We start from the raw sequence: 22,293 nt of genomic DNA on the forward strand, positions 1-22,293 counted from the left end.
AGGATAATATCTTGGTGAGTTAAAGCATTTTCCATCTCCATAATTGCTTCCTGATGATGTTAAGTGCAACACATATGATTAATGGTTACTCATAGTCTAAGCAAGAAATGTCTACTTTCAGTGAAGCGATAGAACATGTTGGCCATGCATACTATGAACAGTTTTTCCGATGTTGTGAATCTGCATTAAAAGACGATGGGATTTTTGTTCTACAGGTATGTCAATTCCATTATATGTTACCTTACCAAAAACAACAAAATACAACTTGAAAATTGTTGGAATGTTGTTCAAAATACAATTTCAAAATAAATTACATTGCTAAAGAAAATAATTTGCAGTGCTTATTACAATTGAAAGAAATTAATGAACAAGTACAATAGAAGGAGATCGTGGTTGTGTTGGCCCATACACGGCCGTATATGCTTCTCCACATTCTTATACGGCTGTATATAGCATATGCCCGCATAAGAACACGACAACCCTGTACAATTATAAACACTCCTATATATGCCCCTGTTCAAAGCTGTTGGTGCACTTGTGTCTGTACTTTGTCTGTATTCGGTCTGTATGTAAACGATGTCCTTATCAGTCCTGTAAGTTGACAAAGTCAACCGTCCTCCTGGTTTGACTTAGTCAACAGTTGAAAGATGTTCTGTGTCGAAGGATAAGAGGTCGAAGGATAATGTGGATCCTTCGACCTCATCGAAAGATATGGTTCGAATCATAGACCTCGAAAGGTAATCTTTCGAGGTCCTTGATGATCTTTCGAATACTTGGTCTTCGATAGATGATCCTTCGGACCATCTATCAGATCCTTCGATCAGGCATGCTAGGCTGGGTATATATATACCCATGCAGTGTTGAGTTTGAGATAGGACAGACAGATAGAACACACACATCCGAGAGATAGCTTTGAGAGCATTCTGTCCAGAAAACACACACACACTTAGAGAGTTTATAGAACATTTCTGTAAACATTGAGCTTGTAACCGAACCTTCATTTGCATTAATACAAGTTGTGTTAATCGGTGAACTTGTGTGTTTGTTTCTCTACTTGCTACTAACTCGGTTTGCTTGCTAGCTTGGATTCCGCACTCGCTAGTAGGTTTGTATAACAAGGTTTAGGTTCGTAATCCTCCGTGAAAAAGGGACCTACAAGTGGTATCAGAGCTTGGCTCTTTACCTTGTTTAAAATCGGGTTTTTCAAGTTCTTGGTGTGTGTTTGAACACTTGGTTTAACTCTCGTTTTTGTTGATTTTTCTATATCTTTTAAACTGAAAACGTGTTTTAAACTTACTGGGAGTGTTCGTAAGTGGGTTGGGTAACTAGAAAACTTGTTTTTGAGTGATTTGGTGAATTCCGGCAATATTCCGGTTAAGGTTCCGGTCACCGGTTTCTGGGTTAAATTTTCCTTTTTGGGTAAACTATCTTTCAAAATCTTGGTTGGTAGGAAAGTTGTCAGCCTGCCATACCCTTTTGCCGAAAGTTGACTTACCAACCCATCACCTTTTCACCAACCCGTCACATCTGTGTCAGTGTGTCAGTGCACATTCGAAAGATATCCTTCGACATCGAAAGATATCCTTCGACATCGAAAGACCATCCTTCGATCAGTGACAGCTCGATAGATAAACATCTTTCGAGTAGTCCTTCGAAGTTCGAAACATATCTTTCGATCAGGGAATCCTTTCGAAAGATAGTTGTTTTATCTCGAAAGATAAGGATCTTTCAAGTGTGAATCTTTCGAGATTTTGAGTCTTTCGAAGCCAGTGCTCGAAAGTCAACAGTGATCCTTCGAACACTGTTGATCATTCGAACAAGTGTGATCCTTCGGAAGTTAGCTATTCGAAAGATAAGTGTCCGAAAGATAGGGATTTGACTCGAAAGATAAGGATCTTTCAAAAGGGAATCCTTCGAGTTCTTGAATCTTTCGAAATTATTGTTCAAGACTCAACAGTAATCTTTCGAGTACTGTTGATCCTTCGAACAATAGTTGATCTTTCGAGTGTGGTCTGTTTATTGTTAACAAGTTTCTGTGATTTCAGATCTTTCGAACAGGATCGTTCGGCTGTGTTATCTTTCGGATTATTCACTTAGCATTTATTTTGCTTATCGAAGATGAATCCGAGTTGGTGGAATCCTGCCCCAGACGGTGGAAAATATACCAGTTCTGGTGTTACTCCTTCATGGTGGGGTACACCGGCTCCTGATAGTGGAAAATACACGTGTACAAGTCTATCACCATCATGGGCCGAATCTCCAGTATCTACATCTTCACAAGTAAATGCTTTACCATCAAATAAATGGGCATTAGTAACGGGTCAAACTCCGAGTGTACAAAGTATCTTATTAAGCGAAAGCGAAACAGGAAGTTTGAATCGACCCCCAAAGCTGATGAGTTTGAATGAATATCCAGGATGGGCTGAGAGGTTTAAAACATATGTTCTTGGTCAAAATACGGAACTGTGGATACGTTTCACCACAGATTTCGATCAAGCCATAGAGGTTGCTGCTTCAGAGACTGCGTCATTTGCTGATCTTCCCGAAGATAAAAAGAAAACGTATGATCTGGAAAAGAAAGCATACGCCATTCTCACCCAGGCTTTGAGCAAGGATATTTATCACCAGTTTGTCAGCTTCAAGACAACTAAGAAGTTGTGGGACGGGTTGAAAACAAGAGGAGTAGGGAATGAAGCAACACGTCAGTTGCGTCATGATCTGCTCAAGAAAGAATTTGACAGCTTCGCTTGCATGGATAAGGAGTCTCTGGGAGACATGACAAGTCGTTTCTATCACCTGCTTACTGAGTTGAACAATTTTGGAGTTACAACAACTCAAGCAGAGGTGGTAAAGAAGTTTGCTGATGCCTTACCTCCGCAATGGAGTAGTTTCTTGGAAATCCTTAAGTATAACGGAGCGTTGAGAACTACAAGTTTTAACGACTTCGTACAGCTTTTGGAAAACAAGGATCAGGAGGAAACATTGAAGGCGAAGAGAGTTCCATTGCCACAGAATCCAGAAGTGTATTATGGAACTTCCAGCTCTTCGTCTGCAAGAACTGGTTCACATGCTCCAATTCAAACGGCGTTTGTCACAAGTACAGATTGTTTTGGCAATCCAATACAAGTTCCTGTTAAGCCACCTCCCACCACAGACATATTTGGAAATCCAATCCAACCACCTCCACCTCCACCTCCTCCTGCTCAACAACAACGTGCATGTTATGGAGGAACATCATCTGCTGGTCAACAATCAAAGCCAAATACAGTACAGCTCGACACTTCAAGCTTCTCCAAAGTCAGTGTAGAAGTAGCCAAGGAACACATGGAGCTACTTAACACTATAGTGAGCGCGTACTGTGGGTTGATAGAAGGTCAGATTGGCAACATTAATCTGACACAGGAAGACTATCGGCAGATAGATAAAGAAGAGATGGACTTGATGGATATCAAGTGGGCCTTTGCAAGTGCTGTAAGAAGAGCAAAGGATTGGATGGAAAGTACTGGCAGAACCAGCTTGGAAAGTAAGCGAGACACCAAGTATGGGTTCGATAAACAAGCTGTTAAGTGCTTCAACTGTGGTGAACGGGGTCACTTTAAACGGGAATGTGCAAAGCCAGCACAGCATGGAAACCAGAACCCCTTCAGAAACCAGGGCAACCAGCAGAACCAGAACAGAAATAATGAACGTACATTAGTGCCTGTCAACAATCAAGCCAACCGGGCACTTGTAGTTCAGATGGATGAAGGTTGCGACTGGTCAATCCAGTTTGGTGGTGATGCTCCTAATGGTACAGCTTGCTTTGCTCAAGTTGTGAAGGATGTAGTTAACACCAGTGGTGGAGAATCTTCCGCCAGTGGTGGTGAATCTTCTGAAGATGAAGACCCTTCTGGGTACAGCAGGAGTGTTGATGAAGATTCATCTGGGTCAGGCGATGAGAATATGGGTGAGACATCTGGTGTCTCAGTTGATGCTGATATTGATGAACTTTTGGAGGAAGCTGCAGCAGAAACTCAAAGAAGATCTGTTCTGATGGATCAAGCTGCTTGTACTTCGTCTTCTCTCCATTCAGCCTTTATGGCTAATGTCGACAGTTCTTCAAGTCAGGTATGTGTCGATGAACCCATTGCTGTAAACTGTGATAACTGTGATAGCTTGCAGGCTAAATGTGCTGAGTTTGAGGCAAGCATGTCTGAGTTGCAAGCCAAACATGATGCTTTACAAGCTAGTTTGTTTGACTTGCAAGACAAACATGGTTCCTTGAATGATGAGTGGTGTGCATTGCAAAGCAAACACGAGGCTTTGCAAGAAAAATATGATGTGACATTCATCCACAATCAGAAGTTGACTGTGGATCTTTCAAAATGCACAGAAGCCAATATGTTTTATGAAAACCATGAAAAGGAATTTAAGTCAATGATTGAGACATTAAAGAAAGATAAAACTGAATTGACTAAAATGGTTTCCAGAAAACAAACGGACATTAATTTGTACATCTCACGTCTTGAGGCAATGCAAAAAGAAATGGTCTGTGTAAAAACGGAAAGTGAGGCAATCCAACTCAAGCTAGACAGTTATTTGAGCTCTAGCTATGTGTTGGATCACATCATTGACGTTCAGAAAGAGAAGAAGGATGTCACATGCATAGGATACAAAAAATGTCCACCACCAGTCAGACACAATTATGATGCCATGCCTGATGAGGAGGATAGAGTGTTCTTCGAACCATCTGTTCCTCTTGATGTGAAGGAGTTTGCAGCAGGACTCGGATACCAAAAGGAAGTATCCTCAGATTCAGATGTGTCAGCAGATACATTTGTGAGTGCTGAACAGAATCAAGATCCTCCAGTTGTGATTGAGGATGCTGATTCGTCTGATGATGAATCTGATGATACTGTCCCAGCAAAGTCTGATGCGGTAGTAAAAAAAGAGGACATACCTCTTGAGAATCACATTCTATGTGATCCCCCTGCCACACCCGCTAAGACTGTTGCAACTGAGTCCTCGTCTGAGAAGGAGTCGGAGAGTGTGACCTTGCTGTACACTTTGGTTGGTGATGATAAAATTTACTCAGACAAAGATTTTCCTATTAAGAACGTTAATCAATCCTTAATCGATAAAGTCTTTGAAAATTCGACAAGTAAGTTTTTGGGGAAGAAAGGACCACATGTTACAGTTACACAGTGTCCTCCAATCCCAAAGGCTGAAGTTCGAAAACAATTTGGCAACAAGAAATTACCAGCAATGCCAAAACAGCAAAATCACACCAAGCCCAAAGGAAAGGCACCGGCTCAAGTCCAGAAGAAGCCGAATCAAAAGAAGAAGAAAAATGTTAACTTTGTGAAATCAACGGGAACGGACAAAATTGAAACGTTTGAAAATAAATCTAACTTAGATTTTGTCAAGAAAGCTACTGTTTTGAAAAGAAATGAACAAAACAGTTCACAGCCTAGTACCTCGGGTTCACAAAGTTCAACATCATCGGCTAAGAGAACACATGATTCTTCGAGGTATGTTGAACGAAGATCATGTTTTGAGTGTGGAACCATTGGGCATATAATTCGAAATTGCCCTTATCTTCATAAGCAAAAAGGAAAGATTGATGATCCCCGTGGCAAGACTGACCGTAAGCAATCTGTTTCCACAAAACAAGATCCCCGACTTGTAAAAGAAAGGGAGAAGAAGCAGAAACGCCAACAGGTCAAAAGGATTGAAAAAGCAATTAAAACCGATGTGGTTCAAAAACAATCTGTTTCTGTAAAATCAACAAATTCAAAAACTTCAAACTGTAATGAAGTTAAAATTTTAAAGAATGACACTGATAAAACAAAACAGACATGGAAACCTAAATCGGTTACTGAATCAGGGGGGCCATCACAATTTACAAACCATCAAAGACAAGAAGTTATTGTCATTGATGAAAATGGAAGACCCAAGACCACAATGGCTTGGGTCCCACTCTCTAACTAATCTCTGAGTGAGTGTGCAGGAAGTTCCAGGAGGAACTATTGATAGTCTTAGGATTGTTGATAGTGGAATGTCCTTGCACAAGATAGGCGACAGAAGAAATTGTTGCCTTTGATGGAGAGAGAGAAAAGAAAAAGAAAATTTGGATGAATGAAGTTGCAAAATTCGACCAAATGAAGAATGTGTCAAAATTTGGTCATTATGGTTTTTTGATCGGGTCCTCAGGAACGAATGAAGTGAAATGTGTGTCGATGCCTTTGCATGGATTGAAAATCCGCACACCATTTCTGAAAGAGAAAGTCAAAGACCTTCGCTGGTGAAATGTGGAAGACCAGCCGGACCCGGAGGTTTATGATTTTATTGCTGTCAAGAGATTTTTCAGTAGTTGCACATTCGACCTTGAAGTTCACACCGGGTGAATATTAAGTTGGGGGAGTGCTTAGATTCCTTGCAATGCACAGAACAGTTGCAGGAGACGCCTTTAAATCCTTAATCTCTCCTATACTTGTCGATATTTAAGCTACTTTGTGAATTATTATTATCTCGAACAGCACTCTTTGACCTGACACGTTGATCTCGGATATCACCTCACACGTGATTGTTTCAATATGAAACTCATCAATGTTGTCATGGTCCGCACCGCTTACCGACATGCCAACTCATTTTTCCAAAATTTGTTAAATCTTTTCTGATAAAACTTAATTTTGGTAAACGGCATTAAGGTCAAGCACTAGAGTAAACCAACATCGGAAAATCATTTTTGTAAATATCCTTGTGTGTTTTTAAATTTATCTTAGTTTATTGATTTTAGGGGGAGTAAATCCAATATCTGAAAATCCAAAAACATCGAAAAATTCAAAAACACAAAAACAATAGAAAAACAAAAATGAGTTTCCTGGCGAGCAAAAGAGAAAATGATAGTACATCAGTGGTCTATCCTAACCTCTTTAAACCTTAAATGCAAAACGATAAGCAGCTCTATATAAGATGTATCGGTAGGCTCACAATCATTTTAAAGTGTGCAGGGTGATATAAATCTTAATCGACTGAAGACCAGGTGGGAACCATTCATTGGCATATGGTCTTAGTACCGAAATTTCGTTTGATAGATTGCCGAGGTTCTGAGATATTCGGTCTTTATGCTGCTTATCATCTGGGTATCATGGTTGTATCTTTTACCGAAAACTAACGGGGACGCAAGTCTAGATCTTCCATGATACTATACATACGTGTACATATTACATACTGCATTCGACCTCAATAAGTGATAAACAATCACATGTCCAAATCAAATAAGTGATAAAAATATCACATCTATCCGGGTGTCAAGTTCGTCTCTCTGCTGTACGGAAGTACTGACCTGTTCACGGACTTGCACATGTGCCCTCATGCATACGAAAATCAAGTTCCTCATCAATAAGTGATTATATCACATAGGACTTGTTTTCAATTCAAAATAAGTGAGTATCTCACAATTTATACGGTCAAACAGATGATAATCGGTATACTCACCGGTAAGATGAACCCTCGTGCATACCTTGATACGGGAATGTGTCGTGATGTGGATGAACACCGGTCGGTAAGTATAAATCATACCTTAACGTATCCCCTCGCCATGATTACATCTGATAAGTTGAGCTTAAGTGGACAACAATACCGATAATTGTTATAGGATGCTTATCTTAATGTTAATTAACTGAACAACAAGAGTGTTTTGGCATGACCGTACACTGATATGATTCTCTTACCCTCGAAACTCGCAAAAAGAATGTTTGTATATATTTATTTATTTACTGCTTAACTTTTATTGTTTTTCTTTTAAACAGTTTCGTCGTTTGGTGCATATCAGCACGACATTAGCGGTGATGTTGTTTGATAACACTCAAAGGATTTTAAATTGTTGTCTTTTAATTTCAAAAATACCAAAAAGATTTTAGGTGTGTTTTAATATAAACTTTATAAAAGCCAAAAAGATTTTCATTCTACTTTATTTTCGATCGTACGATGTTGGAGCTCAAGTCTTCGTTACCTGAAACCTGACTGAAAACCGAACTGACTAAATCTTCATAAACGGTCAAAAATTTGCAGATTTTGAAAGTTAGAATTTAAATTGATAAATTTATTAAAACTTTCAAACTGTCGGACGGTGTTTGATTATGACATGGTCATTCGTGTGTCATTTGTTTATACTATATTCCAAGCAGTGTTCTCATTACGCGTTTAGATTTCTTGCATGTGCAGATTCTAAAGGCTAGGAGAACATGGTCGATGACAAGCTCTGGAATGAAGACACGACGAGAAGGCGCTCAAGTGATGAAAATGATCGAGTTGCCGTTGACCATCATCAACACCACAAGGATCTCACTTCATAAAAGATAAAGTCTTTTCACGAGCATAACTCAAGGAGGAGCTTATGTTAAGGGGGAGTTTGTCAACACACTTCCTACATGATACTGGTAGTTTGTTGATACACTCTCTGCTTTCAAGACGTGAAGACTTTGAAGATCCTCCGACATTGAAGACTTGAAAGGACTTCAGAGTTTTGAGAACTCGAAGACCAACGACCGTCGAAGTTCGAGACGAGTCTACAACTATAGAAGATAAAGACAAAGCTACAGCCAAGGGGGAGTTTGTTGGTGCACTTGTGTCTGTACTTTGTCTGTATTCGGTCTGTATGTAAACGATGTCCTTATCAGTCCTGTAAGTTGACAAAGTCAACCGTCCTCCTGGTTTGACTTAGTCAACAGTTGAAAGATGTTCTGTGTCGAAGGATAAGAGGTCGAAGGATAATGTGGATCCTTCGACCTCATCGAAAGATATGGTTCGAATCATAGACCTCGAAAGGTAATCTTTCGAGGTCCTTGATGATCTTTCGAATACTTGGTCTTCGATAGATGATCCTTCGGACCATCTATCAGATCCTTCGATCAGGCATGCTAGGCTGGGTATATATATACCCATGCAGTGTTGAGTTTGAGATAGGACAGACAGATAGAACACACACATCCGAGAGATAGCTTTGAGAGCATTCTGTCCAGAAAACACACACACACTTAGAGAGTTTATAGAACATTTCTGTAAACATTGAGCTTGTAACCGAACCTTCATTTGCATTAATACAAGTTGTGTTAATCGGTGAACTTGTGTGTTTGTTTCTCTACTTGCTACTAACTCGGTTTGCTTGCTAGCTTGGATTCCGCACTCGCTAGTAGGTTTGTATAACAAGGTTTAGGTTCGTAATCCTCCGTGAAAAAGGGACCTACAAAAGCCAAAAACAACAAAAACATAACAATCTGTTTTAATTTCTTCAAATCAACCAAATGCTTAAAAATGGTAAGCTTACATCCATTCTAACTTGTTTTAAACAAATGCACCGCAATCTTTTAAATGCCAATCATATTCATTATAACTCTTTAAGTTTGGATCAAGAACCACTTACCACTTGGTTTTTCTCACTTGAAGATAATAATTATTCCTTAACTAGGTTAGTAATTCCCATATTACATGTGTTAAATAAATGAAATATTAAATAGTTTGTAAGGAAGATTTAGGAATTAATTTAATTATATAGCCTAGTGGCATCTTAGCATGGGATAAGCTAATTAGGACCATTAGGTCCTGGGTTCGATTCCTACAAGGGAATTTTTCTCATATTTATTGGGTTTCCTCCTAAATTTAGTATATAGGCATTATTACCTAGTAGATATGGATATAATCGGGTGGTTCTACTGGTGGCACGAAATTAATTTAACTTTGTTAAATCAAGAAATAGATTACAAATAGATGAAATAAGAGAAGCAATAAAAAATTTTAGACTCGCATAATTGTAACATGTGATGCAAGCAGTTACTTTAACGTATAGACGTCCACCTTCAATTCTCACTGATTTCTTCTCCTCTCCTTGATCACCCAGCTTCTCTTAAGTGTTAATGAACACACACATACACCGAAGATTTAGGTTTTTTTTCTTCTATGTATGCACTTGACATACAGTAGTCTTTAAAGACTTATCCTTTTCACTAAGAACGGGTCATCACCACAATTGTGCCATCCAACTTTAGTGATTTTCTAAATTGGCAACTCTAGCTCCTCAACTCCTTGAGATCTTAGTCCATCATGTATAAACTTTGTTTTATGATCACCATAAATTGAGTAATTGTTCTATCACACCCTTTAATTTATATTATGAATTTATTTACCCAACACTATTAGTCATCCACATATTTTAACTTCCGTATCCAAAAATTAAATCTTAATTATAAGCTTCCATTAGATGTTTTAATTGATAAAACCCATATTGAGATGTTACAGGGATTGCATTCAGGTTAAATAATAATTATGATAATGAATATTTGCGTCCAAAGTCAGTAGAAAACAATAATTTTTACTAACTGGAAAAAACATATTTTTCACTTTTTTTCCAACAATTCCTCACAATGAGACAAATCCATGCATACAAGTTTCAAGATGCAAATTTCAACGGTTGAATATTGTTGGATAAGTAGGAGTTACATAGTCTCATACATAGCTGATTTGTACATAGCTGATTTGTATAAATCATTAAAAGTGATATGCTTGACCTCTTTTATATCATAGATATATTATGTGAATGGAACAGGAAGTATTTCACTTCATTTACAGTTGAGAGTACCCTCCACAATGACTTTAGTTTGTACCATGTTGCCCATTGAACCTAGATTTTAGGGATTTCCAATTTTGTAGATTAGGTTTCCCTTATTTTCACATACTTCACCGACTTTAGTCTAATTCCTCTTGACGACTTATGAACTAACTAATTGCTTATTGACCCATAATTAATGTTATCCTTGAACTTCATATCCTTAACTGTGATAACTCATGTTAAGAGTACTTTTTGTACCGTATTATCTCAACGTCGAATATGCATTGATTTGTCATTGTACGCTGAGCTTTGAGCTCTAGCAATCAAAGATTTGACTATTACGATGCATACAAATAGCTGACATTGGATTTAGCCATCTTGAAATATTTTTCGTCAATTGACGTAGGTTGTGTTTATTAGATTGGTAATAGCAATCAAAGATTTGACTATTACCACCAAATCAAATTTATCCTAGATCTATACAAATTATATCGCCACAGTTTTGTGTTTGACGTACGGGTTGAGAGGTGGTTTGGCGAACCGATCAATGGTCCATTTCCCAGTAAATATTATTTTTTTTTTACTTTTTTTATATTTAATTTACTTGTGTATCTAACTAATTAAAATACAAATAATATATTATCTTTATTAACTATTAAAAAGTTATTATTTAGTTAATCAAAAAATTGTTATGTCTTATATTATCATCAATCTATTTTATAAATTTCCCAATTAACATCTTTGAAATATCTTTAGTTCATATCAGTCCAAGACGGAAAGTATGACGAGTTCAGGCAGGCAGCAGGCTTTGCTAAGGAATACATATTTCCAGGAGGCAACCTGCCTTCACTTAACAGATTAATATCAGCCATGACTGCATCATCAAAATTGTGGTAAGTTTACCATTGGGGGGTCATGTTGTTACATGCCTAGTTTTGTGGATGGGTTAAGCTACCCTCTTTTCCTTTTGGATATCACATTAAAAGTTTTTATATTACCCCCTAGAAATTTCATTATTTTTAAAAATGTTTTTTTAGTCCAAAACACTTTAGTAGAAAAAAATATAAATGTTTATTATAAATTAAACGAGTGGTACTCTCCACGCTATGCATCAGTAGAAAAAAATATAAATGTTTGTTAGATATTAAATTAGTGGTACTCTCCACGCTATACAGTGAAAATATCGATCAGTATCGATTCTGTTTGTTAAAGTATCAAGACTCACTACATCAAACGAAAGTGAAAACAATGTGGTCAAAATCTACAAATAAAAAACCATAACTATTGCTGTGGTCAAAATCAAAGACTATTGCTCTAAGTTGTTATTTAGTATATATAAAAATAGTAAATAAAATGTTTAAGAAAACATCAAAAAAAAAACTGTTTTAGAACAATTAAAAGCCACTATCACACATCGAGAAATCCAAACACTGAGAATGATCATGGCAATTAAAAAACGTTAGTTTTTATTTAAGAAACTCGTTTATACATGTATATATATTCAATATATTGGTTTCTATTATTTCTGAAACCTCAAATTTATTTACAGTTATTTTCTTTTGTAATTTTTTTCTATAGGTTATCAAGAGATAATGGTGGCTAGCTTAACAAACAAACAGCATCACTTTCTTTTTTTTTAAACACCTTAAAACAATGATTAGAAAAGAAGTCTAATAACTTTTGTTGATCGATTTTGTTCAATAGGTTATCAAGAGAAAACAGTTAAATGGTAGCTTAACAAACAGTATCACTATCTAAGAAACCCTTAAAACAATTTTTAGAAGAAAGGTTTAATAAGAAAAACGTTATTTAAGAATATTTAAAAAGTAGTTTAAAAATATTAAAAAAAAATTAAAGTTTACAAAACGTTCTTTAAAAAATAAAGATAAAAAACATTTTCTAAAAAAATAAATTAAAGATAACAAAATGATTAAAAAAAACTAAAAAGGCTTGTATTAACGTGAAACTTGAGAGAAGGGGTATGTTCGGTAAAAATAACAGGATAAACGGTACGTTTAGTAGCACCCTTGATGGGTCTTACTTTTATTGTCATCTAAACACTTCAAATTGCAGCGTGGATCATGTGGAACAGATAGGAAAACATTATTGTCAGACACTTAGATGTTGGAGAGCTAACTTCTTGAAAAATCAGAGGTATATTATATAATGATAGTATCATTCTATCAAACGTTGTTCAATTTCAATTTATGAGTTCAATCATTTGATGATTGGTTGGTTGTTATATTACTCCTAGCAAAATCCTTTCTTTGGGCTTCAACCAAGAATTTATCCGTATTTGGGAGTACTACTTTGACTATTGTGCGGCTGGCTTCAAGACAGAGATACTTCTGGACTACCAGGTACTTCTTGTCATACTTTGAACATGAGAAACACGTAAGTTACGATGAAATTCATCTGGCCTCCTAGCTTCGTTATCCTAAATGATAGAACACTCATGTGTGTGTGTAAACATGTTTATTTACTTCTAATAAAACATTCTAACTTTGAAACTTCACCAACTCTTGCTTTATATTCTTCATTGAAGGTTGTGTTCTCCCGCCCTGGAAAGACTAATGACACACTTGGAGATCCTTACAAGACAGCCATTACAGCTTATTAATTTAAGATATATTTTACCTCTATCCTCTCGGGTGAGATTATGCTTCCAAAAGGTTAAAAACTTGTTGCATGTAAACTAAATAAGTCATCATGGCTTGACACTAGCCAAGTGAAGACTCTTGTGGCTATAATAATGCAGCTTATACAATGAAAGTTGAGGTGAATTCAACACGCATATTTCTAAATAATTGGAATCTAGTATGTACTTCAACTATCTATAAATGAGTTGATCCTCGAAGTAGTAAATTTCTAATAATGGGTATGCAACTTCGTCGTTTTGTTGTAGTTTGACCCTGCAATTTGTTATCATTAGAGTAGTTAAAGAGAAAGTAGAAAAGAATTTCTTTCATTGTGACCCCAAAAAACACATTGGCTTGAAAAAATGAGGCATGAAAGATTAGATACCTCAAAAACACAGTAAAGGAGGTGCTACATTTTCAATAGAGTAGCAAACTAGTTCTAGACGGGCCACCAATACATTAACATCTCGAACCTCTTTGAGCCTAAATCACCTACGTTGTATTAAGGAGATGAATCAAAAGGAGGGCTCGTATTCGGTAGTAGTAAGGAGATGAATATGGCTTTGATATCCAATTGGTGGTGTAAATAGAAGGCTGATAATCAACAGTTTGAGGCTAAGGTAGTAGAAGCAATTCATGTTGGCCTGATTCTTCTATAAAAGATCTCTTGGGGAGTAGAGAGCGGTGACAAAAGCCAGAAGAGTGGCAAAAGGTTTTGTTGAGTATCAAACTCCAATTGATACACAGATGAACACACAAGACACTTGCACAAATCTTATTCACATATATACAAATGATCTAATACAAGGTATTTATACCTACAGATTTGACAGTTAACTAATAACCGTCTTCATCCTTACTTGGCGGCAATGTAACCGATAAACCGCCATAATCTTCTAAGTAAACCTAGACTTAGGATACGTACTATTTACATGATAATGTTACAATAATAAAGATAAACATATGTATATTAAACAACATATAACAACGTGCTTGATGTCATGTTTACGTCTAACATTAAACTTGGCATCAACACAGCAAAAATCTTTCCTTCATGCACTGGCCGGACCACCATGTGGTGGCAAGACCACCTTCACTTTACGCTTCTTGTATGGTAGTTCCTACTCATCGATCTCCATATCTTCTTTGTTGCAAATGATATTTTATTCTTTAACCCACTTGATTCTCTGTAACACCTCGTAAAATCGTGTCCAATAATGTGTTGACACGTGTCTCTAATCCTAATTATATCAAACGTCGGCTAAGAGGGACATTTTTGTCAAAAATGAAAACTATGAATGTGGAGGGACTGAAAGTGTCAACATGCTAAAACTAAGCCTCTGAGTGACCTTACACGCCGTCCGTATTCTCAAATGAGCCACTTGTTGGACGAGAGCAGCCGTTTGCGTAATTGTTTAAAAGTTTGCGCGACGAAAGGTTAAAAGCATCAACATGTTAATTTATACCTCTGAGTGGCCTTTTAACGAACCTAGGGCTTCATGATGTTCGATCATACTCTCGGGAATGCCTATATTGGCCGTTTAGGGCTTTTGTGCCAATAATCGATAATACACACAAACTTGCGAGTTAAAGGGACTAAAAGCGTCAACATATGATTTCTCACCTCTGAGTGACCTTTTAAAGAACCGAGAGTTTTACGATGTTGATCATACTCTTGGGTGTGCGTAATATTGGCCAAGGAAAGCTTTACGTACTAATTATAACGTTACTCGTAAGTTTATAAGTCAAGGGGTTAAATTTGTCAGAGTTTAAAAGAAAACATGTTCTCACGCGCCACGCGCCAGAACCATGTTGTCCCCTCGCGTGGCGTGACGGCACCTGTTTCGCAGAATTCCTGGACAGATGCCATTTTCATGCTTGTTCCCTACTCAAACCACTCTAGCTCCTTGAATTCGATACCATGAGCTCATTGATGGTTTCTAACACCTGTTAAGACACCTGGGATGATCCTAGAAACCCTCTAACACATGGCATGTTCTTGTGAAGTCATGTTCAAGTATAAATAGAGGCTTTTGGTAGCCATTTTCTTTGCACATTTCATTCTTTCTCTCTATCTCGCCTAAGTGGAAGTTCCTGGGCTATTGGGCTTTTAAAGCCAAAAAGTCAAGTGTTTACGATAAACGCTTTGACTTTCAGTTAGACCTTAATGGTCAAGCCATTGTTCACAACGAACATGGCTACCTGATCGTAATTAGGTAGGTGTTAATCCCTCAAAAGGGCACCTCCTAAGAATCACGTTTGCTTGGTCAATTGACGAGTCAACATAATAATGTTTTCAAAAGCCAACGGGTCAGTTTTTGAAATACTTACAATCTGAGTTTAAAAGCGTTCTAAAATATGTTTTATCACTTAAACAACTCGGTAATAATTATTAGAACATGTGTAAACATGTTCAGCTCGTCAATTCCAGTTTTAGGGTCGGTTCGCAACCGAAAGTCGCGAAGTTTGACTTCTGCTTTGACTTTCGATTATAAATTGAATTAGACTAGTATGCTCCTGATTTAAGGTTCTGTTATGATCGTAATATGATGTAGCATAACCCTATAAGGTTATATTACATGATTATAATAGTAATCTGAGTTTTATGCAAGATTCCGTATTTATGCCATACTTTGACCAATATGCCTTTTTTAGCAAAAATAAGGTTTTAGACACCAATAAGCTTGCAAATGATTTAGGTACTGATATGTTAACATGTTTAACATATTTAGATGTACAAATCTGATCATAAACTGAGTTTGCGTATAATGTCGTAAATTAGGCTTTAAAGTGACCAAAATGCCCTTTAGGCGCATAGATCGGTTTTAAGCATAATTTCTTATACCAAACTCATTGCCTACTAATTTAATATCATAATTAGGATATTTTGGGATATCAAATCAGATTGTAAACTGAGTTTATGCACAAGTACTTGTATTATATTCTTAAATGACGATAATGCCCTTATAACACACAAAATGGTTTTAAAGCATGATTTTCATACAAAACCTTTTACCTACTGATATGTTATATTAAATAACATACTTTGATCATATAAACCTGATCATAACATCATTTTTCCTTAAACATCGCACATATCGTCATTTAACGACTTTAACACCGTTTCGGCGCATAAAATGGTTTTAAACCGTACTTAGCAATAAAGACTTGTTACCTACTGATTTCATAAATCATTTTAAATATTTTTACAGTAGGTACATATTATAAACTCAGAATCCCAAATAAGCATTTGAAACTATGTGTGAAATTACCAAAATGCCCCTACGGAGGATAGTTTGGTCTTAAACTATAAAACACACATATGTTTGATATCCTACTGATATTATATCATAAATAAAGTGTTTTCACAGAATGTTTATGGTCGTAACATCAGAATATACACAAGTCCCTTTTATCGAACGCTTGTAATACTTTTATACATTCAAGCTTTTTTTAATAATTTTAATCCAATATTTCCGCTGCATATTATTATACCGTGATAACTGTTATACAACCATCACGATTGTACCCTTCCGGGCCCACCGGAAATCAGGGTGTGACATTCTCCCACTTCATACCTTATTTCACTTTCTTTAGTCTTCAGAAAATACCATTCCATCATCTCCAAGTATCGAAGATAAGTCCTTTTCAACGATTCCAGCATCTCCAAGTATCGGAGATAAGTCCTTTTCGACGTCTCTATCGTATCAGGTTTGTTTCCGAACATTCTTGTTATATTACCCCAACCATTGTTCTTTTCCACTTCATTATATCCTCTCATCTTCTGGACAACCATGTAGGGGGAATTCGACAAGAGGCATTGATTTTAACATAATCTTTTAGAAACCATTCAACCACCATTTCAGATTCTTTGTTAAATAATTCCTTTTTTGTTTCAACATTTGTAGCCATGTAGGGGGGATTCGACAAGAGGCATTGATTTTAACATAATCTTTTAGAAACCATTCAACCACCATTTCAGATTCTTTGTTAAATAATCCCTTTTGTGTTTCAACATTTGCAGATGCTTGTATTACCCTTACAAGTGCCATACAATCCTCAATTTAAGTAATTTCATTTGGATACACCACTGGATTCTTTCCCTTGTTAAACATTTCACGAATTCTTTCACCATCAATCCTTGGTGCTTCGATGTGTTTTTCAAGCAATTCAGTTTCATCAAACTTCTGTACATCATTCCAATTTGTCTTGATTCTTTCATCATTATCCTCCATAATTTCTTTTGCAAACGTTTTTGTGATATAACATGTTTTGTCCTCGAATGTTATATCATAGTCTTGAGTAGAGAGTTGGTTGATACTTAACATGTTCATATTGACTGTGAGTACATAATGAACACATTCAATTATATGACTTTCATTTCTTGAATGAACCACTACGTATCCCATTCCCCAAAAATAGCCTTTATAATACCCATAACCGTGTGTCTCAACAACAAACGAAATTATGAGTTTAATGAACTTGTCTCTATTGCCACATGCATGATTATTTCTGCTAATGCTAACAAACCACATATCTTTTAAGCCATAGTTATCGGGTTTTTTTTTAAATATTTCTGAGTTTTTAATTTGTGTCTCACACATGTCTTACACAATAATCATACGAGTGGTTTCTAAAACCATACCATTTTTGGTTTCTTTTTTACCTCATTTTATGAGATTTCAACATCGCAGTCTTCTTCTCATTCTTCACATTTGTTCCAACACTTCTCATGATTTGTAATTCACCAAACTACACATGATTCCTATATCTACCCGATCCTTCATGTGTTTTTATTGTCCACATCATAAAAACCAGTCGTTGGATTGAACGATAATACATCCACACAGTCTTGACTTCTCGTCGTATACACATCCTCCATTCTTCACAAGTCTCGGTCTCTTTTGGCTCTGATACCAATTGTTAGAGATCAAGAGAGAGTTTTAGAGAAAACTTATAAGTTTCATAGTTTCAAATGATTGATTTGCATGGCTATTTATAGTGTAGGATGCCTTGGGGAAGAAGGCATCATAACTGTTATAACTGCCTAAACTTAGGGTAGTAACAATAATAATCTAACTAATAATCAAACTTAGGTTATAACAAGGATATCCATTCATCTCTTTAAGTACAATTAAGCTCCCCATTTCAATAAACTTTCTCTTTGGAAGTGCCACACCCCAACCGACGGCGGAAACATCGGGGCATGGCACTGAGCGAAACAGATTGTCCATGAGTATCCATAACAACTATTAATTACCGATAATTAAACGCCATGTCCCATACCACAACATATCCTAATAAAACAGTTATTACAAATAATTGTCTCAAAAACAAACACTGTTCCGACGACTCAGATTTAAGCGTGACATAACTAGACCCCTAGCTTGATTCACCAAAGCACAACATTCCTAGCATTTTAAGCACCTGTCACATACGTTAAAATAAAGTCAATACACATAGTGTAAAGTTGAGCATACAAGTTTAATAGTATAGTAGAGTTCGTAATTGTTTATGCATAACCAGCATGTAACATGTACAAAGTGAAGGCAAGTAGGTTATCGACAGAGAAATATGCACAGACGTGACTGCGAGTTGTAGAATGCGCAACACATATCCCCACTAGGACACGTGAAGTAAAGCCCTTAACAACCCCTGTCCACGACAGGTGCTGAATCCAAACTATAGTACTATCGTTGCTAAGGTGTCAGGCAACAATCACTGTGTTAACATAACATACAAGCATTCATTGAATAACACGTAGCATGCAATAACGGTTAGCGTATAAATAGTGTATGTGTTGTGTGTCGATTGTGATTTAGAATAAGTAACGTATGTAACACCCAAAAGTGCGGAAAGCAAAAAGGGTTCGAGTATACTCACAGATAGCGTTTAACAAGTAAACACTCTCTTGGATTGAAGGGAGCGCTGAGGGATTAGCCTGAACAGTTAACGATAGCATAAGCGAAGAACGACGCGTAAAATGGTGAAAAGTGGCTAAGTGTCGGATGGTAATCCGATCGGATGGCTATCCGATCGGTTGACCATTCGATCGGATGTCAATCCGTTCGGATGGTCACCCGATCGGATGGCCATTCGATTGGATTGACATTCATTTGGGATGGATGTGTTTATGTATGATGGCTTTGAAGTTTTCGTTCTAGCATTTTGAAAACCAAGAAGTATCTCTACCCTTCAGGTCGTCGATCGAACGGTCGTTCGATCGAATAGCGATCCGATTGGCAAGACACTTAGTGAGAACAAGTTCACAGCAGGATTGTCGCTCGATCGGATAGCAATCCGATCGGATAGCAATCCGTTAGAACTGATGTTCTTTGAAAGTTATGAAAATGGTTTAGTGTCGAAGTTCCAAATGTTAGATAATTGGATGGTCGTTCGATCGGATGGCATTCCGTTCGACGTTCAGAGCCTTGAAAGTTTGAAAATGTTAAGTCTTGGAACCAAGTACAATCTTGATCAGATACAATAATAAACCACACAAATACTATATCTAACATACAATCATTATAATTAACTTGCGTTTAGTGTTTGCGATTCGATTGCGATAGAGTTGCGATTGCGTTTCGATTAATCACCACAAACATAAGGTAAACATGCACAAGTAACACATAAGTAGCACACACACGTAAAAAAATATTTAGAACCTACCAATCATGGCGCGAATGCGATTGCGATGCGATGCGATTAGTGATAAAGCGAATAAGCGATAAAACATGCGATAAACATCGATTAAATCTCGATTATTAATAGATACTCCACATAATACAACTAAAGCGATTAAAATAAAAGATTTGATTACAAGTCAAAGAAGTCAAATCAGTAACTAAGCAAGGAGTGACAGATCGCAATTAGCAATCTTTTCTTCCTTTAACTTCAATCTTTACTTTGACTTTGACTTTGACTTTGACTTTCGTAACACGGGGTGTTATAGGAAGATCCTTTGTTAATATGTCGACCCTTTCTAGTTCTCCACTTACATGCTCAACTTGTATTTGCTCGTTCTCTATGCATTCTCTGATGAAGTGATATCACGTATTAATGTGCTTAGATCTTCCATGAAATAAAGGATTCTTCATTAATAATATTGTAGATTATTGTCCACGTGAAGTATCACTCTACTTGGTTTTTCACTCGTTAGTTCGCTTAATAGTCCTTGTAAACATAGTGCTTGACAGAGTGTTAGTAATATGGCTTTCATCATACTTCTTGGCATTTCTAGTACTGAGCTATTCCTTCTTTCTACCATACCATTTTGTTGAGGTGTGTATGGTGTTGTTAATTGTCTTAAGATACCCTGCTCTTGACAATATAAAGTGAGTGCATTTGAAGTAAACTCACCTCCTTGATCAGTTCTTAAACGTTTGAGTTTATTTCCGATTTTCTTTTTTATTTCCTCCATAATTCTCTTGAAAATGCTAATGACTTGATCCTTTGTCTAGAATATATATCTATCCACATGTATCTTGAACAATCATCTACTAGTAAGAAGAAGTAGTTATTTCCTGCTGATGACATAGGTGAAATTGGTCCACATATGTAACACCCAAAAAATGGGTTTGGGAATTAAACCATGTTAATATTGAAGAGTGGGTAAAATATTGTTGTGGTAAAATATCTATATCCGATAAACATTGGGATTTAGTTAAATAAATCTAATGTTAAGTAAAAAGTGAACAAATACTTTTTAGTAGGTAAAAGTCTATTAAAGGCTCAGGTCATAGGGGCTTGAATTAAGTCGGGTTGTAAACCTCCCCGAAAACTAGTAATTTAACTAGTAATATTTAACCTAGTTAAATACATGTGATATGTGAATAAAAGAGGAAATGGAATCCTAATCACAATAAAACCAAACCATAGGGGCTAAAATGGGTTATGAGCAAAGGAACGGATACTTAAAGATAATAACACAAAACACACACACAAGAGAGAGTGTGTGTGTGTGTGTGTGTGTGTGTGTGTAGAGAGGGGAAGAAGACTCTTCCAAAATCTTGAGAAAATGTCCAAATTGAAGGAAGATTCATGGTGAAATTGATGCATGACCTTAAGTTCGAGATTATCTAGGCTTGACAAGCCTAAGGTATGTTACAAAACTTGAAATGATGAATTTTGTGTGAAGGTGGTAACCTTAGGTTTCTATGAAATTGATAGTTTGATGACATTGATGATGAAATTATGTTTATGATCATCACACATGCTAGTATATGTGATATACTCAAACAATTTAAAGGTTTAAGCATGTGTTCATTTATGATTTGAAATAGATTTAGATGATATGATGAAATTAATAGTGTTGTAAGGTTCATAACCACCATGCTTGTTTGTATTAGTGAAATACGTGAACAATTTAGAGAATTTACTAAGTGTTCATACATGACATGAAATTGGTTTTGTATGATATGACGAAATTATGTGTTATTGATGTAAAAGATGCTTGAAATCATCATGTTTACTAGTTTGTATGAGAAATTTGATTATATTAGGTGTTCGGATGAATGTCAAATAATATGATAAAATGGGTTTTTACATAGAGATGAAAACCCTTAGTTCTAGCATAATAGATGGATGAACTAGTATTGGTAATTGAAAGCTAATTTAACTTGATGTTAATAGTTGCATGAACTTGTTAAAATGAAGGAAATGGGATGAACTTGGTTGAGTAACTTAGTTAAAATGGTGGCATAAAAATATTGCCTACCGAGTATTTGATAGAAGGCTTAAATGAGTTGTTGAACTTATTAGTGCATTTACATATGTTAATAGGTAGTTTGACTTTTAAACTGACCTACAATAGGATCAAATGGTAATTTTGATATAAATTCTGTAAGGTGGGATAGTCGTGATAAAGGATGACTAACCTAACCATCTTGCGAATGTTAAATGATAGTTTGACACTTGACAAGCTAGGTGGAAGCTTGGAAAGGAACGGGTCTGTTGGTGCACTACATCTGTCGACTTTGTCTTGGATCGAGTCTTACATTGTATTGTATAGATTAGGGCGCGTTTTACGAGAAAATAGGAGATTGTATGTGTTTAGTGAGCAGGTTT

At 36.5% G+C, this 22,293-nt stretch overlaps 1 protein-coding gene across 1 annotated transcript; it reads left to right on the forward strand.

Annotated features, from left to right (window-relative positions):
• The first annotated feature begins 11,348 nt into the window (after positions 1-11,348).
• On the forward strand, positions 11,349-13,357 carry LOC118484817 (tuberculostearic acid methyltransferase UfaA1-like). Its single transcript, XM_035980833.1, has 4 exons — positions 11,349-11,481; positions 12,662-12,742; positions 12,843-12,948; positions 13,134-13,357. Exons 1-4 carry the CDS (start codon positions 11,459-11,461, stop codon positions 13,206-13,208), a joined length of 285 nt encoding a protein of 94 aa, XP_035836726.1. The 5' UTR covers positions 11,349-11,458; the 3' UTR covers positions 13,209-13,357.
• Positions 13,358-22,293: the final 8,936 nt, after the last annotated feature.

This window comes from Helianthus annuus, chromosome 12 (assembly GCF_002127325.2).
Source record: "Helianthus annuus cultivar XRQ/B chromosome 12, HanXRQr2.0-SUNRISE, whole genome shotgun sequence".
Lineage (NCBI taxonomy): Eukaryota > Viridiplantae > Streptophyta > Magnoliopsida > Asterales > Asteraceae > Helianthus > Helianthus annuus.

Coding starts and splice junctions, on each gene's coding strand:
- LOC118484817 (XM_035980833.1), top strand. CDS start 11,459: ATGACTGCATCATCAAAATTGTG. Junction 12,743..12,842: donor AACTTCTTGAAAAATCAGAG/GTATATTATATA, acceptor TATTACTCCTAG/CAAAATCCTTTCTTTGGGCT. Junction 12,949..13,133: donor AGATACTTCTGGACTACCAG/GTACTTCTTGTC, acceptor TCTTCATTGAAG/GTTGTGTTCTCCCGCCCTGG.